The 18670-nt window shown below is 45.0% G+C and overlaps 1 protein-coding gene across 1 annotated transcript; it reads left to right on the forward strand.

Annotated features, from left to right (window-relative positions):
* Positions 1-280: 280 nt before the first annotated feature.
* Positions 281-18315, forward strand: LOC136649266 (DGAT1/2-independent enzyme synthesizing storage lipids-like). Its single transcript, XM_066625766.1, has 6 exons — positions 281-581; positions 2289-2453; positions 9556-9749; positions 10538-10598; positions 15194-15333; positions 18211-18315. The coding sequence occupies exons 1-6, from the start codon at positions 290-292 to the stop codon at positions 18313-18315; spliced, it is 957 nt and encodes a 318-aa protein (XP_066481863.1). The 5' UTR covers positions 281-289.
* The last annotated feature ends 355 nt before the right edge of the window (positions 18316-18670 follow it).

Genomic DNA, 18670 nt, shown 5'->3' on the forward strand with positions numbered 1-18670 from the left:
TATTATAATATTATATTTAATATATTTAATATAGTTAATATTTCTGGCCACTTCCTGTTTAATGATGTCACTTCCAGCCCTTAGGAACATGATGGGGAGTCATGGCCAACAGCCACGGGGGTCAAGGGAGCCACTGGCCGGCAAAGTTTGAGTACCACTGGTCTAGGTCTAATTTGCATCTGTGATACTGATCATTCTTCTCTCTCTCTCCCCCCCCCCCCACTTCAGGGAGTGAAGAAACTGTTTGGTTGTGAAGAGAACAATTCTTGGCTTGTCTTTTATACCAAAAATGACAGCAAAAGACACAAACTTTACTTTTGGAGAAGAATCTACAACTTGGCTAACATATGCTTTGGAAAATTTTCCATCCTTTATGCTTTTTCCGCTGGGCTTGTTAATGACGCTGATGATAATATATAGTTCAGTAATAACGGGATTATTCGTTTTTTATATTGGAGGCTCCTTCATATACATCTGTAAAAAAATTGGTAACCTGCCAGATGATCCTGATAGCGAACAATGGAGGAAACCACAGCAAATACATGCATTTATGGTCAGTACGCTAGCGAAGTTGTTGCATGGTAAGTATGAGGATTGGGAAATTCAGTGGGAGGAACGAGAGAGTGGGGAAGGGGAGGGATTTGCCAGCAATGGTGCACATTGGATCTTATCCCCTCTTTTTAAAACCACCCTGCCCCTTTTTCCTTCATGGACATACACCACCAAAATAGGTGGCATAGATCTGAGGGAACCTAGAGGCGGTCCCAGGGCTTATGTGGAGGTACATTAAAAATATTTTTACTTCCCTCCCATTTCCCCCCTCCACCATAGGATGCAGCACACATCTTTTTAGTGCAGTTGCATTGGGCTGGAGGAGGGGGATAGGAGGACTGGGGCCTACACGTCTTTTGAAAAAAAAGAAAATAAAATCAGTAGCATATTATGTTGAAAAGCCCATCTCCTCATTTTTTTCTGCTGCAGAAAGTTGTTTGCACATCAGACTGACTGTTGATTACAATAACATTTCCATTTTAATAAATTAATGGATTACATGTATACTCCCTTTTAATCCACATTTTATCAATGGAGCCAATCCCACAACATTAAAATTCACCAAAGGGCCAATATATTGGTAATACAAGTAGATATTTATGACAATTCCGTCTGACAACAAACTTTGTGTTCCAGGCTCATGACTCTGGACCCAAAGGGTGGGGGGGGGGGGGGAGAGAAGGCAGAAGGACATCTTGATGGATTTAGGGCCTGAATGATGATATTTAATCCTGATTATGTGCACAATTAGACAAGCAGTCAGCGTGTCAGTAAATATTGACTTACCTATATATCTGGTAAGTTCTTTTAGCGGAGGCCCTGTTACCACCACTGTTTGGCTGGGGCCCTCTTTGCCAGTTTCTTCTGCCTCCCAAAGAGGTTTTTGTATCGACAGGGCCTTGCTAAGCCTACTATGAGTGCTCTCTCCCATCTTTAGAGGGTTTTCTAAGTTTATCTCTTGGCATGCTGTTATGCGCTCCTTTTAATCTATTTTATTACGCTTTTATTCCATAATTTTAGGTATATGTTACCGCCAAAATCCAAGTTCCATAATTGTGTGTTCTAATTAGTAAAAACACAAAAGTCCCATGCATCCTCAGAGATTTGTAGCATCTGCTGCATCCTGCATTGGAGTTTTGTACATTGGAATTTTATACTCCAATATAGGCCTCCTCGTTTGTTCCCTTGCTCAGGGGAAGACCCCTGCCAGCATAGTGGGTCTACTCAGACGTGCACCAACAGTATTACTGGTGCAAGTCTGTGTGAGCCTGTGAAGGTGGATTGGGCTTGGGAAGGGTGTGAGGATTAGGTGAACACTGCCACCTCTGAACCCACTCCTTTCTGGGACCAGTTTGCCGTCCTTCTTGCCCCATTTGCCTCCCTATTTTGCCAACAATCTGCCATGTGGCTCCCCTTCCCCACCTCACTCCTGCACCCTATTTGGTCTTATTGTTGGTATTGGGTGTCCATTTGCAGTTGGCATGTAGAGCTGGCTGCTCACCATTTTATGTCAACTTTCATGATGGCCATAAAGTGTATTATACCACTGGAACACTTGTTCTGCTGGCATAATGCACTATCAGGAGTGGGCCAGACAGTAGGGCCAATGTAGGTTTCACATCTCAAAGACCATGCTTTTTCTTGCTTGCTCTTCCTGGTCTACTAAAGAATAAATGTTCAATCTACTGCAGCTCCATTACACAATACTGAAGAACTTACTTGTTGATCCATGACAGGTTATGAGATCTGTGGCATGGACAATATTCCTAAAGGACCTGCAGTCCTTATATATTACCATGGAAGTATGCCTGCTGATTATTTCTTTTTTGTAACAACGTTGTACAGAAGGACAGGAAGACTGTGCCGTTCGGTGATAGATCGTTTCTTTTTTCTTCTGCCAGGTAAAAAGAAAAATCCTGTAACTTTTCAGTAGAAGTATTTTAAAATGGTATTTTGAGATGTTTAGATCCAGGATTTAAGATGCCGACTAGAGATTTCTCATTGCCTCCATGCACCCCTCTTCCCCAACACCTTTTATGGGTCAGGGAATGACACTTTGTTCACATAAATCTAAATAAAGGGTCTGTAGTCACTTTGTACTGTTCTTTACTTCTTTATTCCAACTTGGTTTCCATAAATAGATTAGTTTCTATGCCTTGTTTGTGCTCTCCACCCTACCCTCAGGGTCTTTCTCTCTGCAGCTTCCTCAGATGCAGTGGCATAGCTAGCAAGGGGTGGGGGGCGGTCCACCCCAGGTACCAGCCTTGGGGGAGATGACACCACAAATGACCCAACATCCCTAACATCGCAAATCTTATGAATAACCCCATCATGCTATATACCGTTGGATGTGGAATTTCCAGCAGAATGCAATGGAAAAACCCAGAGTGGAATATCTCCTTTCTATCAAAAGTTATGGCCAGAAACTGGAAAACAGAAATGCATGGAGCCCCGTGGAAAGTGAAAACGAGCCATACCACATGTGAATAGGTGAACCTGCCTTAGTCCTTTGGAAAGGGCAGGCTGAGAGGAATACAATGACACCAGAATGGTTCCTATCAGTGCTAATTTTGTAAAAAAAAATAGGTGCAGGAACTCACAACTTTATATTTATTTATTTTTAAACCATTTTTTATACATGTGCGCGCGCGTGCACACGCACACATAACTATAGTTTCCTGGGTCCCCCCTCTTTCCCTTTTTAAAAATAGGCGTGACATTTGCTATCCTCCAATCTTCTGGCACCGTGGCAGTTTTGAGGGACAAGTTGCATACCTTAGTCAAGAGATCTGCAACTTCATTCTTCAATTCCTTAATAACCCTTGGGTGGATGCCATCAGGCCCCGGTGACTTATTGATCTTTAATTTATCAATGAGGTCTGAAACATCTTCTCTTTTAACCTCTATCTGACTTAACTCCTCGGTCAGGAGGGGCCGTTCGGGCAGCGGTATCTGCCCGAGGTCTTCTGCCGTGAAGACAGATGCAAAGAACTCATTTAATTTCTCTGCCATCTCTAAGTCTCCTTTTATCTCCCCTTTCCCTCCCTCACCATCCAGAGGGCCAACCGCTTCTCTGGCGGGTTTCCTGCTTCTAACATATTTGAGGAAGCTTTTATTATTCCCCTTAATGTTGCTGGCCATGCGTTCCTCATAGTCTCGCTTGGCCTCCCATATCACCTTCTTACATTTCTTTTGCCACAGTTTATGTTCCTTTTTATTCTCCTCATTAGGGCAAGACTTCCATTTACGGAAGGAAGCTTCCTTGCCCTTCACAGCCTCTCTAACTTGGCTGGTTAGCCATGCGGGCACCCTCCTGGATTTAGTGGAACCCTTCTTTCTTTGCGGTATACACCTCTGCTGGGCCTCTATTACTGTTGTTTTAAGCAGCCTCCATGCACTCTGGAGAGATTGGACTCTTTTTACCCTCCCTTTCAACCTCCTTCTAACCAGCCTCCTCATTTGAGGGAAGTCCGCCCGTCGGAAGTCAAGGGTTTTTGTTAGAGATTTGCCTGGTATTCTTCCCCCAGCGTGCACGTCAAAACGGATCGCAGCATGATCACTGTTCCCCAATGGCTCAGTAACGTTTACATCTCTAACCAGGTCCTGCGTACCGCACAAAATTAAATCCAGAGTCACCTGTCCTCTGGTGGGCTCCGTGACTAGCTGATCTAAGCCACAGTCATTTAGCACGTCAAGAAATCCGGTTTCCTTATCGTGACCAGAACACAAATTGACCCAGTCAATATGAGGATAATTGAAGTCCCCCATGATTACAACCCTTTCCCTCCTTGTCACCTCCCTGACAGGGGGCCTCCAGCAGGGGGCTCACTCCAGGAGCTTAACTGTGGGTTAAGTCCTAACTGGAACTTAAAAAAAAAAAAAAAGGTCAAAAAAGAGCCTGCCTGGGACTGAACTTTGAGGAGTTTTGCAGCCTCAACTGGCCCCCCTTTTGGCAACTAGCAACCAACCTTTATATTTTGCAGCCATGGAGCACCCTTCCCACCTTAAAAAAAAAAAAAATTATTCCTCAGTGAGATTTGAACCCCAAGCCTCTGGCTTCACAGATCTACAGTTTAACCACTGAGTCACCAGAGCTCTTAGGCTCAAAGTGTTTGGAACTAATACTTGAGGCACTGATAGCCACCAGCTGGGCTGAAGACCTTATATATTAGTTCTGAACACTTTGACAATAGGCTTTCCTATAGCCCAATGGAGAGAGTGCTGGACTGTGAAGCGTAAGGTTGGAGGTTCGAATCCCTCCCTAGCCAGCAGTGCAGAGCGGGGTGGTGCAGGCAGGGGAAAAAAGGTGGGGGCAAGGAGGAGGGGAAAAAAGGGGGCGAGTGGTGCAGGCAGGGGGGAAAAAAGGTGGGGGCAGAGAGGAGGGGGAAAAAAAGGTGCCGGAAGCTTTCCATTACAAAAAAAGCCCTGGTTCCTATCCAATGAAAGCAGCCCCCAAAAAACACCCAGGAAGGAAGTTCCTCCCTCCAAGCAGATGAATGTATTGAGCCCTATGGAAAGCGAAAGTAAGCCACACAGTTGTGTTTACTCGCAAGTAAGCAAATGTGCCTTGGCTCTTGGTTGAGTCAGGCAAAGGGGAATGCAAGGCTAGCTGCATGGTCCCAATCTGATGAAAGTGGAGCTCAACAAATGCTCCAGAAGACAGCACCTACCAAAGAATAAAACAGGCTTCAGCTGGTAAGGTCCATTTTATTTGTTTTTAGACCTGTAAAGCCAGGTGGGTCCTTATAGTGCTATGCTTGAAATACAAGAATTTACACTACTTTATACTGAACTACTTTACAAGAATTTACACTGAACTGGGCACTGGGGAGGGCTGAAAATCTCACTGATATTTTTGTGGAGGGGTGTTCTTGCAGGCAGGCTACAGAGAAAATTCACTTGGTGGAACAGGGCTGGCTTCCCCTTATTTAATTATTTGTTTTTCTTTAATTTAATTATTTATAATTATTTATTTATTTTTTGTCAGACCTTTGGCATCTCTCAGGCCTGGAATTGTTGTAAGCCAGGATGTGGCTTACGGGGGGGGGGGGGTCTTGATGTCCAGGCCCGGTGTTGAATGTAAACAAATGTAATAGCAGCACTGTTATTGTAATCAGTTGCATCTGTGTGAGGTGGGAGTCTTGTGACTCTGGGATGTGTGTGCAGAGTCACATGGGCAATGGAGGAGTGGTGCAGTGCACCACTGGACAGCCAATCAGAGTGGGTCACAAGACTCTCTTGTGACTATGAGGTTGCCCTACTCTGATTGGCTGGCCCCAGTATATATGGGGGTGAGAGCATGCACCAGATGTGGGTTTGCTGTGGTGGAGTTCTGCATGTCGTGCTGCTGGTTTGTGTACTGACTTGAACTGACCTATCGTGACTGTGCCTTGCTGTATCCCTGATTCCTGACCATTTGACTGACTACTCTTCTGCCTGCTCCTTTTACCATTACATGCTTCGGCATCAAACAAGCCTTTGTCTGTGCCTTTGGCTCTGTTTGGGACCGGTTGCTTCCTCTGCTACCTCCCTACGCTCCCGTGCCACTCTGCTACCAGGAAGGCAAGAGTCGTCCTCCCCTGCCATCCTGACAATTTTACTTGATGATGTCACTTCCAGCCATGACATTACTTTTGGTGGGTCCTGGACAGATTGTCATTTTAAAAAGTGGGTCCCAGTGTTAAAAATTTGAGAACCACTACCTTAACTCAAAACAAGCCAATGAGACATCCTCGGGGGGGGGGGGGCGTGACACTCTAGTGACCAAAATTGTGGAAATCGTAGTTTTTAGGAATAATACCATCATGTTGTATACCGTTTGATGCAGAATTTCATCCATTGCTTGTGGGGAAATATTCACTGCATTTGTTTTCTGGCCATTATTATTATTCATTTCATGTCATGACTATTACCATTTCTCAGTCTCACCTACCTCGCAGGGTTGTTGTGAGGACAAAATAAGGGGAGGAACCATGTACACCACCCTGAGCTGCTTAGAGGAAGGGTGGTATAAAAATGTGAATGAATTAATAATTAATATAATTAATTAATAATAATAAATTAATAACTAAATAATTAATTATGTCGTATGGGGTGACAAAAATTTATGGACCTCAGGTGTCAAATGACCTAGCTACGCCACTGCTCAGAGGGATGCCCATCTCTTCCCTGCAGTCTGCAGCCAGCACCTCCTTCCTCTTCTATTGATCTGCTTATCACCACCATTCTCCTTTCTTCCTTCTGTGGCCCCTTATTGCTGCCTTTCTGGTATCTTCTTTTTCCGCTTGTTGTCTCTTTTCTGCAATATCTACCCCGTCCTCCTCCTGTGCTCTCTCATCTTCTGGAATCTTGGTCTCCCTTTCATTCCCCTTTCCTCGGCATCTTCCCCACTTGCGACTCTTCTCCTTCTTTACAACCCACCCAACTCCCTCTTGCTTCACCCAGCTCCAGTTCCCTTCTACAGCCCCAGCCACCCACAGTGCTTGTGGGATGGTAGCACCACTCCCTGAAGTGGTTTTCCAAAGCGGCATGCAAATGGCACTGGGACATGGTGGCCAAGTGAAATTCCTGTTCTCAGATACACAAGCTGCAGTATAGGTGCAGACTTCAGGAAGCCTCGCATGTCTTCTCTCTTCCTTTGTTCGTTTTGCATAAAACAATTTCAGTCAAGGCCAGGTGTAAGCCAGGTTTCAGTCTGGACCACTGTGTGACTGCCAGTCCTGAGATCGGGATGACGCGACGCTCTGGCCCATCACACCTTTAAGGAAATCCGGTCTCAATGTCAGCAGGGGCATTGCACCATATACGTGACAGGTCAGAGAATCACCTTGTCTTGATCTTGGGACTGGCAGTCATGCAGTGTTCTGGAATGCAAAGTGCCATCCACACTTGGGAACGTATTCCTGGTGCGCGGTGGTTGGCACTTTGCTCATCGCTGGACTAGACAAAAAGATCTATGAAGAAGTGATATTTTTATTAACCCATTTCTGCCCAGCCCACAGGTGTACATATTTTATCTCTGTTGCGTATATGCAACGTTGGGTAGAAATGGCTTTAATAAGAATGATATTATTAATAATAATCAGGGTCCTGTGCTCCCAAGGCTGCTAGAGAGCTTGGATTTACAGGTTGAGTCTTGTAATTTGCAAGGGTTCCATTCCCAGAACTCACATGGATGACAAAAATTACATTAAAGCAAATCCATTTAAAAAACAATTGTTAGGCGATTTAGGGTGCAGTCATAACCCACTTTCCAGTACCAACATAAGGGCAATGCAGCTCTGAGGTAAGGGAACAATCATTCCCTTACTTTGAGGAGGCCTCTGTGAGTGCCAGCCAACTGCAAGATATAGCACTCGTCCCATTGGCACAGCTATGCTGGTGCTGGAAAGTTGGTTAGAATTTGGGCCTCAAATAACAACAACAACAACAACAACAACAACAGGTATTTATATACCGCCTTTCTGGCCTTTGGATTGCTCCTTTGGCTTTATTCAAGGCAGTTTACATGGGCAGGTTTTCTCTATCCCCCAATGCGTTTTTACAATGAAGTTCTTTCTTTCAAGAACTGACTACATTCCAGGTGGATCTTCCAACAGTCTGGTCTCATTCTGGTTGCTGTCTCCTCCCACACAAAGAGCTTCAGAGCTGGCTTCTTTGGCTCTCACCCAAAAGAGTTCTGCTCAGGTTGTCAAGGTCTTTCCACTCCCAGGGCTTCCAGTAATCTTGAGCAGACAACCTTCAAGACCTGTAGATGGTATCTTTGGGCATAACAGCAACTCTACCCTCTAGACCAGACCTCCAGACCTCCTTTTAAACAGGCCTCCTGTTTAAAAACAGCCTTGCTGAACTTTGTGATATAAGACAAAGTCATTAGGCAGACAATCTCCAGGTGCTTAGAAAGGCTTCACTCTGAGCCAGCGACCTTACCCTTCCCCCAGAATGAAGCAAAGTGATTATCTTTCTTTCATGTGCTCAGGGGGAAGGGAAGCATGTCGTCTGCCTTGGAGTGAAGCTGTTTTAAGTACCTGGAGAGAGCACGATTGATGGATTGTCTGCCGGCTGTCCTCTCTTGCATTAATGAGGCCGTTGTTAAACAACTTTTTTCCTTTAATTGAAAGGGCCTTTCTCATCACATTGAGATAAAACCATGGGTGAAAAAACCATGGATAATTAGGTTATACCTGTAGTATTAATAATATAAACTCTCTAGCAGCCTCAGGAGCACAGGACCCCAATTATGATTAATAATTAATAATATCATTCTTATTAATAAAAATATTACTTCTTTCTAGATCTTTTTGTCTAGTCAGTGGGTCACAGTAGAGTGCTATTTTAAGAAGTTGGCCCTCGTTCTAATATGTTTGGGAAGCACTGAGCTAGACCGAACATGACACGCAAGGACAGAACCACACCTTCCCAAATTTGAGTGTGTGAAGTAACATTATTGAGATGAGAAAAATCAGCAAGTAGAATGCTGATCCTTAAACCTTCCCCTTCCTGTGTAGACATGTGTGTGTAGACATTTGCTAGATCCTCCTTAGGAAAGGAGTTCAAGGACTGCTCGGTGTTCCCCCAAACCTTTCCAGTCATTCCAGTGTGTCCAGAAGGCTGAACTGGAGAGCAGGAAGTGCAGTTAGGGACTTCTAGGCCAGACAAAAGGCTGAAACTTGGTTCACATGCCCAGCAAGCCAATTACGAGAGAAAACCAGAAAATGTGGATTTTAATTTGGGGGCATGAAGATTTCCTCAAACCACAGGTTAACATCCCAGCTAACAATTTTCTTCTGCAAACTGGGCAGGGGTGCTTGCAAAGTTTCTTAAAAGTTGTTTCAAAAACCTTTCATGGCCCACCAAAAATCAGCTCGCAAACCACTGGCGGGTCCCAACTCACAGTTTTGGAAACATTGTTCTAACACATAGACAAACTGAGTCATTTTCTTAATGGTGGAGTACTATTATTATCTAACTTGTCCCATTTTTGTTTGGTTCCATTTCTTCCAGGACTAAAAACATATATTATCACAGAAGGCTGTGGTCATCTGAACAGAGAAGAATGTGTGGCTCTTCTGAAGAAAGGGCATGTGGTGGGCATTGCACCGGGTGGTCTTCGAGAGCAAAACTATGGTGATAACAATTACAAACTCATCTGGGGAAATCGTCAAGGATTTGCTCACATAGCCATGGAGGCAAAAGTGGTGAGTAAGCATGATGTTTGGCATTTACATGCTGTGCAAAATGTCCAACCTGCTGTTATCCTTACACAAAGCCTGAAGGTATTGAGTGTCATTATCTTTATACTGAGCCGCTGACACTGAAAGGGAATAATGGCCCAATCCTATTTGGATGCCAAGCCGATGTTACATGACTATGATGCCAGGCCAGCACAGCACAGCCCTCCCAGTAACACTGGCACAGCCCTTCCCAGCAACGTCAACAGCATCCATGAAAATCCCAATTCAGTTCATCATCCACCAGCGTCATCCTGACACTGGGATATCATTGGCACGACAATGCAGTGTCTGTGTTTCATCGGTCTTACATCCACAGATATATTCAAAGACAACTGTTTTTCACATGTTAGATACTTGAAACCCCACAAAAGGGCCATGTGGCAAGCTGGTTACCTGGCCATATGACAGGGACAATGTTACCACATGCCCATTTTTCTATGTGTTCAATAGCTTGGAATGCCCTCACATTCCAAGTAATTGGAATGTGATTGGAGCAAGTAATTACATAGGTTTGCCGGCTTCCTTCCATGATTTTCAAAATGGAGAACTATGTGTTACATTTCTCTGAAGTTACCCAATGAAGTATTCTAGTCAATTTTATCTTTGCATTAAGCTATGTTTTCTTTGCATTAAGCTATTTCTGCCCAACATTGGATATACACTAAAGGGACCAAACATGTACACCTGTGGGCTGGGCAAAAATGGGTTAAGAACATAAAGTTTCATAATCTCATTCCCTTCTTGTTTCTTAGCCAGTCATTCCTGTCTTCACACAAAATATTCGGGAGGCATATAGGGTATTTGGAAACTTAGGTAAGATACATTTAAACATTTCTTAAGAATGTCTTGTTTTGATTGCAATCTTATGCACCATTTTCCAGGAAGAAGTCCAATTGAAAGCAGTGGGAAACACTTCTCAGTACAAATGTGAACACACAGACTGTACATATTGTTCTATATAGCTTGTGAAATGAAAATTTGGTGCAATTTCATTGTTCTCTTGAAATGATGAGCTAAAGTAGTCATGAGCCTCTCAGTGTGAAAGTAAAACAAAAATAAGAGCATTGTAATTTTTGAAAAAGAACATTTTTTAAACATGACCAAAAACTGTGTGAATTCCAGCTTTCATGAGCTTCTGGAGCTTCTAGAGTGTGGAATGTTGAGGGCAGAAAAATAATTACAAACTGGAATGACTTTGAGCCCAATCCTATGGTCCACGCCGCGCCTTTGTGGTGTGGACCACAGTCGCAAATGTGCCGTAAGGCATGTTTGCGGTGCTTTCCGCTGGGCTCCCGCCGGAGGTGGCTCAGCTCCAGCCGGCACTGAACCACCACCTGGCGGGCACCCGCGTTCGGCAGCTCGACAGTGCCTGCGACCGCTGGGCTGTGGAACGGGGAATGGGGGCGTTCCCGGGGGCGTTGGGGAGGTGTTCTGGGGACGGGAGAGGCATGGTCAGGGGCGTTTCTGGGGTGGGGGAGAGGCAGGTCCGTGGAGCCAAGTTCCGCTGGATCCAGGGCGCTCAGGTAGGGCTGCTCACCCTACACAAGCACCTTCACTTTAGCGGCAACCAAACAGTCGCCGCTAAAGTGAGTGGTCCCATTGCAGGACTGCTTCCCTTACTAGGGGCAAGGGGACGAATGTCCCCTTCTCCCAAGGAGGCTCCTGCGGTAGTGCGGGAGGCTCTGGATCCAGCGGGAGCCCTTTGTGGAGCCGCTGCGTCCCGCAGCTCCGGGCAGCTCAGGATTGGACTGCCCGTCATTGTCTGGAAAGAGAACTTCCAGATGTTGCAATGATGATGCCATCTATGTTTTGTGAAGACTGAGAGCACAGGTCACTGAACTGAGGGGGTTAACAATCTAGACCAGGGGTCGGCAACCTTAAACAGTCAAAGAGCCATTTGGACCCATTTTCCAGAGGAAAAAAACTTCGGGAGCCACAAAACCCTTGTGACACCTAAAATGAAGATAACACTGCATATATAGTTTTTTTTTTTTACCTTTATGCTCTTATAGGTCCCATTTTTATAAAGTAGCCCCCTCTTGTAGCTTTTAGTTAGTTTTGTCATACATTCTTGTCCTGTGTTTTCAGACGCCTGGTCCTCTATGGTGTTTTGCCTGATTCCAAGGCCATTCTCTGCCTGGAGAATTATGCCCACTTTAAGCAAATTAGCTCCCCTTTCTCCCAACAAATGACCCTGGTTCTGCCTTGCAGTCCTGCTGGACCACATCTCCAGGGTAGCTCCCCTGTTCAACCTGCAGAGGTCCTCTCTCCTGCCAGCAGCCTCCCACCACTACAGCAGACCCTGGATCGTCAGCAGGTCTTGGGCACAGCAGCCGCACTTCAAACTCCAGTGTCTCTAGCAGTCCCTTAGTCACAAAGTCAGTCAGAGTATCCAGGGCAGAGTCCAAAGTCAATAAGCCAAGTCAAAGTCCAAGGTCAGATTCCAAAGTCAGTCAAATCAGTCAGAGTATCCAAGTCAAAGTCAATAAGGCAAGTCAGTCTCCCCTCCAACCTGCACTCCTTCTCTAACCCACACCCCCCCCTTCCTGCCTCAGGTGCTCCTTATATCCCTGAGGGCCCTATTGCCTTCAAGTGGCTGCAGTTGTGCAGCACACTCTGCTGGATGCCCAGGCCTTACCCTTAAAGGGGCCACTGCTGACACCACATCTACCTCCTCACCAGATCTTCCTCGATTCCAATACAAGTGGGTGGGGGGGAGCAGATCTCTATACAGACCAGTGCAAAAACAGGGAGAAGGTGCGGGGGAGGGAAGATCTCTATATAGATATCACAGCAAGACCATTGCAAAACCCCTTGCACACAGAACCAACAGATGGAAGTTGGTGGGGGGCAGATCTCCATACATACCAGTGCAAAAACAGTGGGAAAGGTAAATCAGCCCCAGTAGAGTCAACATGGCTTCATCTCAGGGATGCATGGACAGGAGTGCAGCCTGCGAGTGGCTCCTCTCCCTGTCTACTCAGAAGTCAGCCCCAGTAGAGTCAACAGGACTCACTCCCAGGGGAGTATATATACACTGCATATATAGTTTGCGCTCCCCTCTTATAGGTCACAGTTATATAATACACTTCCCTCTTCTAGGTCCCACTAAAAATCAGGTCCAGACCCACAGTGGAGAACAACTGTTTTAGATTGTGCACAGGTGAACTACTTGTGAAGGATACTGTCATTCTTTACTGTCATTTACTTCTGTACTTCTGTAAATGCCTTTCCACACAATACTACCTCTGAACAAGACCACTTAGTACTACTTAACACTGTTCACAAAGGTGCTCCTGAACAAACAAGCTAAGAGTTCAAAACTGCATAAAATAAAAGGCATACTAACAGTGATTACTTCCCAACAATGAAATATGCTTTGATGCTACATATACAGTATGTTACACATACAGTATACAAACATATACAGAGTACCATCTGGTGCAGGGGTCTCCAAAACCCTTTCAAGTTTCCAAGTGAAGGAAATGGAGCAGTGAGCGTGTGAGTGAGTGACGGGGGAATGCTGAGTGGGCAGCTAGAAGGCTGTAATCCTGGGCACACTTTCCTGGGATTAAGCACAATGGGACTTACTTCTGAGGAGACACACACAGGATTGTGCTCTGAGCTTTGGAAGAGGACAAAGCAGCTGCACTCAATTGCTTGCTTTTGCCGTGATCATGGGGGGAAACAAGTGAAGGAAATGGGGCAGTGAGAGGGTGAGTGAGTGACGGGGGAATGCTGAGTGGGCAGCTTGAAGGCTGTAATCCTGGGCACACGTTCCTGGGAGCAAGCACAATGGGACTTACATATGAGGAGGCCCGCACAGGAGAACTGAGCAGCTGCACTCAATTGCTTGCTTTTGCGCTGTGGCTCGGGCAGGAGGGAACGGGCGGTGCGGGCTCTTTGGGCAGGAGCTGCTCCGCCAGTCCGTTCGCGCCCTCTCCTATGGGGCACAGCCGCAGGATGCATGGGAGCTGCGCTAGTGCGCTCAGGCTGGTGAGGGGCAGGTGCGTTGCGGGAGGGGTGAGCCCCTCCCTCCCACAGGTTGGCCCTGCACGGAGCCGCAGCAGAAGGCTGAAAGAGCCGCTTGCAGCTCCAGAATGGCAGGTTGCCAACCCCAGATCTAGACAGAAGGAACGCAGGCAAAGACAAGGCAAAGAAGAAGACGACAAAGACATGGAAGTGGCGAAAATTGGGTGAATAATACAATAATTTTGGGGACTATAGCTTAGTTATAGGGACTTAGTTATAAGAACTTAGTATGGGATATGGGAAGTCAGGCAGGATGGTGACCAAATGGAAGAGCAGAGAGGGGAAGGCTGAAGTTTTCAAGGTGAGTTGACCAAGTCTAAGTTGACTGAGTTTTTGTTAAGGAAGGGGCTTATTATATTGTAAAGGAAGTCATGACATGTGGACTAAATATGGGAATTCAGGATAGGGGGAGAATCAATGCTAAAACCAAGGCTAGTGATGATGTCGGTGAGGGTGATGTCAGTGACTGACAGAGGGTTTGGTTGGAGAGAGGAGCTGTTCAGTCTTAGAAATATTGAGCCTGAGGTAATGGTGGTGCAATCAAGGTGGAATGTCTGACAGAGATCCAGGATTGAATGGAGCTAGGAATATCTGGGGTAGAAAATTAAGTATGATTGGTGCATTATTGGCACTGGAAGTTGTGTTATTAGATGAGGTCACCCAGGGACAATGTGTGGTGAGAAAATGGCAAGAGGCCCAGAACAGAGCCTTGAGGGAAATAATTCACTGGGGAAATGATTACACAGGTAGGAAGTGAGCTACTGAGGACAGAATCAAGGATACCAGTGCTGCAGTCCAATGCATACTTTCCTGAGAATAAGCCCCATTGACACTATTTGACTTGTTTCTGCTTACACCTGCTGCACATCATAAAGATGCAAAGCAAGAAGAAGTGGTGAACTATATTGAAAGATGCCAGATGCAAGGGAGGGCACCAGAATGAGGTCTCTTGTTATCTGGTGTGCTCCCTGGGGCATTTGGTGGGCCGCTGTGAGATACAGGAAGCGGAACTAGATGGGCCTATGGCCTGATCCAGTGGGGCTGTTTTTATGTTCTTAAGTTCTTAAAGTACATTTTCATCACTCCACATGTCAACCGCAGCTCTACCTTGTCTCTTTTTAAATTAAAGCTGGCATTGCAGGCCAGCTAATCCTCAAAATAGGTCTGAAATCCACAAAGAACATGCCAAAGCAATACACATACAAGCTGAACTATCAACATTGCATGTTGTGCATATACCTGCTGCTTGCCTTCTTTCCACTTGAGAACTAACTTTAGCTGGTGATTTTTGTTGTCCCAAATATTGAAATGGAGCTCCCCAAGAAGATCTGCAGTCTCTCTGTGTTATCCAAATCTGATCTTATCTTTGCACACAGGGCCAATGAGATGGTTTTATGAACGAACCCGGTTACTAGTCTTTCCAGTATTAGGACCATTTCCAGTAAAATTGCGGACCCATGTGGGAGAACCTATTCCATATGACCCAAATATAAGCCCTGCCGAACTGTTTGAAAAAGTAAGTGTCTTACTTATTTACTCTTGAAGCAAATGATTTCAGGTTACAATCCTATACACAATTTCAAAGGAGTAAGTCCTACTGAACTCATTGGGGCTTTCTTCTGAGGAGACATGAATAACATTGCAGTGTGAAGGAGGACTTCATTCATTGCTCTTTGTGCATTTGATGGATGCATTTGGAGAAGGAGAACCATATATGCTGGCCAAAGAACTCAATTCCCATGAGACCTGGGAATGAGACCTGGGAATGAGACCTGGTCATGCCTGTTGGTACCCACACATTTGTCATTAGCATGAAGGATCTCAACATGTGTACAGTAGTATGTACATAAAGCTCCTTTACATTTATTTTTTACATTTGTATACAGCTCTACAAGGAGTTCAGGATGCTGTACATAGTTCTTCTCCTTTGGTCCTCTCAACAACCCTGTGAAGTAGGAGAGGCTGAGAGATCATGACTAGCCCAAGTCATGATGGTACATGCAGGAAGGTACATGCTGTACTGGATTTTCCAGCTCTAAGTCCAACTCCCAAACACCTATACGATGGCCCAGCTTGAGAGCCTCAGCCTCTGGCCCTTAAGGTGCGGGGGAAGGGGGAAGGCAGCAATGTGATCCCCAGGATCATGCCACTGCCAGGTGCCAAGGAGGTTTTCTACTCACAGATTTATGCAGCAGACTCCAGGAGATAGGGAGAGCCTTCTGCAGGGCTTCCCAAGTCTTAGAATAATAAAAATAAATGATCAAAAACCACTTCCTGTTTGCGACAGTGAAACTAGAAGTGGTCTCCACTTATTTTACTATTCTAAGACTTGGGGAGCCCTATGGAAGGCTTCACAGGGCAACGTGTACTCCTAGTGACTGCTGCATCGATCTGTGAATAGAAAACAACTGCTTCTCCCCCAGCAGCAGTGCGATTCTAGGGATTGCATCACTTCCTTCACCCCTCCCCTGCCAGGACTTACTGTGGTTCTCAAACTCCCAAGGAGTTCCCAAGGAGTTTGGGAACCGCTGCACTACACCATCCTGTAAATCTCAAACCACAGCATCAGGAGTCTCCAAACTTTTTCAGTATGAGGGCCACCTCATATATTTTACACATTTTCACCAGCTGAAAAGAAATCAGTTTTATAAATGAATGAATAAATTTTACTTGGATCTGTTTTGTAATCAGCATGATATGATTCAGAACAAAAGAGAAATGTGACAATTTCAAAGATATAATGACATGCTTAAACTGAGAAATGATATAGAATGTGTGAAAATGTCAAACATTATCAAATGCTCTGATAAAAAAAAGTTGCTGTGGGCCAGAAAATCTTGTGGCAGGTCAGATGTGGCCCCCGAGCATAGTTTGGAGACCTCTGCACTAAACCATCAAAATCTATATGATTTAGAACAGGGTTGTCACACTAATTTAATGCAGTGGGCCTACATTCATGATACCTTCTGAGCACCAGAAGTGGCATCATTAAAAAGAAATAAGCATTGAGGAACTTCTTTAGCTGCAAAGGATAGAAACAAAATATGCAAATCTTTCAAGATGTGGGAGAGTCCAGTTATCTCCCAGGCCATCGTTTCAGCAAAGCTGCTTCTGCTGAGGTGTCACTTCGCAGATCAGCAGCTGAACGTTTCTCTATGAAACCTTATTTCAGACCTGTCCAAACCATGTGGAGAAGTACCGCACACTATCACGTATAATTTAGTAGAGATCTTTTCACACAAATGCTGAACATGTGACTGCTGGGACTCTGGTCAGGAAGACCACTGCCATGGGGAGCATGGTCAGTAGGTGCCTTTGTTTCCCATCAATACTTTGATCAATTGGGAAGGGTGGTCTGCCTGCCAGCCTGATCACTACTCCTCAAACCAGTTCCTGGATTCTAAAAGGATGAGGGGAGCAGAGTGGCAGAAAAAGTGTGGAGCAGAGAAGAGTCCTAATAACACAATTCTTAGCTCATCCACACTTCCTCTTCCACTCCCCCCTTCCCCTTATCATATTAGAAGCCAGACAATGAAAGGAGGATTGGTGGACCTCATATACCACTGGATAAAGCAAAGAGAGTACTAGAGTATTTGGTCCTGGACAACTGTGTCTTCACCAAAGGCATCGTGGACATTGGTGTCCCTGGGCATTTGCACCTGGTTATTTTTGCATCCCAGTCATTGGCATCCCTGGACATTTGCATCTGGTGTTATTTGTGTCACTGTCATTTGCATCTCACAGTAACTGGCAAACCAACTTCATGTTATACATTGTAAACCTCTTATCCATGGCCTAAGCCTACAATTGTGTTTTTAAAAATAAAAAAGTACATCTAAAGTAAATATACATATATTGGGACAGAAATGTCTGGGACGCAAAAAGAACAAACACAAATGTCCAACACCTGGATGCAGTTGACTGGGATGCAGTTGTCCAGAACTCAATGGTCCTGTTGCTGGTGAAGTGGGATTTGCATGTTGTCTCAAGCAGTGGGAGATTTTGCTTGAGCCCAGGACTCTTCCTATATGAGCTTGCCTGAAAACTTTACTTTGAGTCTGAGGGCCTAGTCTCCAACCTGCTGCTGATAGTGTGGAGGGGATGGGGATGGTTAAGAGGTGGCCTTTCAGATGTTGCCAGGGGTATGCAACTCTCCCATGAGAGAGATGTCTGGTCCTTCATTGCCTGCTTTTTTAGTTGGCATTTGTAACATTGTGTTTGTTGTTTCGTTCTATTGCTTTTTTTCTAATGATCTTATTTTTGGAACTGCTTTTGAGTTTTTTATTCTTTGGTTACTGTATGCCACCTTGAATATTACTCATATAGAAAGGCGGGGTTCATGTTTTAGAAAGAATGAATGGATACCTTTCCCCCTGCTTGTTTCTCTTAACAGGTCAAAGCTGCAGTAGAAGCTTTACGAGACAAACATCAAAAAATACCAGGGAGCATTTTGTCAGCACTTTGGGAACGCTTTGAGGTGCATCACAAAGAAGAATAGCTGAGGAATGGACTGTTTAGATATAATATTTGATAAGTGAGCTTTATGGAAATCTTTAAATAAATGTGCATTTGTTATAGAAACCTGTAAGATAAATGCTTGTTATAGTTCTAAATATTGCCACAGCAGTACCTCCAGAAGACTCTGCTTTAATAAAGCCTCTGCAGAATAGCCCTAAACATTCGCATTCCATTCCTGTGATTAATTCTTTTCCACTTCTGCTTCAACCTCTGTATTCAGGTAACACTTGTTACAAAACGTCCTGAGGGATTCTTTTCTATCCCCAGGATTATCCCAATTTTTTAAAAAATGCAACCACTAGGCCTTTCAGGTGATCCAATAGGCACCTTACCTC

This window comes from Tiliqua scincoides, chromosome 4 (genome assembly GCF_035046505.1).
Source record: "Tiliqua scincoides isolate rTilSci1 chromosome 4, rTilSci1.hap2, whole genome shotgun sequence".
NCBI lineage: Eukaryota > Metazoa > Chordata > Lepidosauria > Squamata > Scincidae > Tiliqua > Tiliqua scincoides.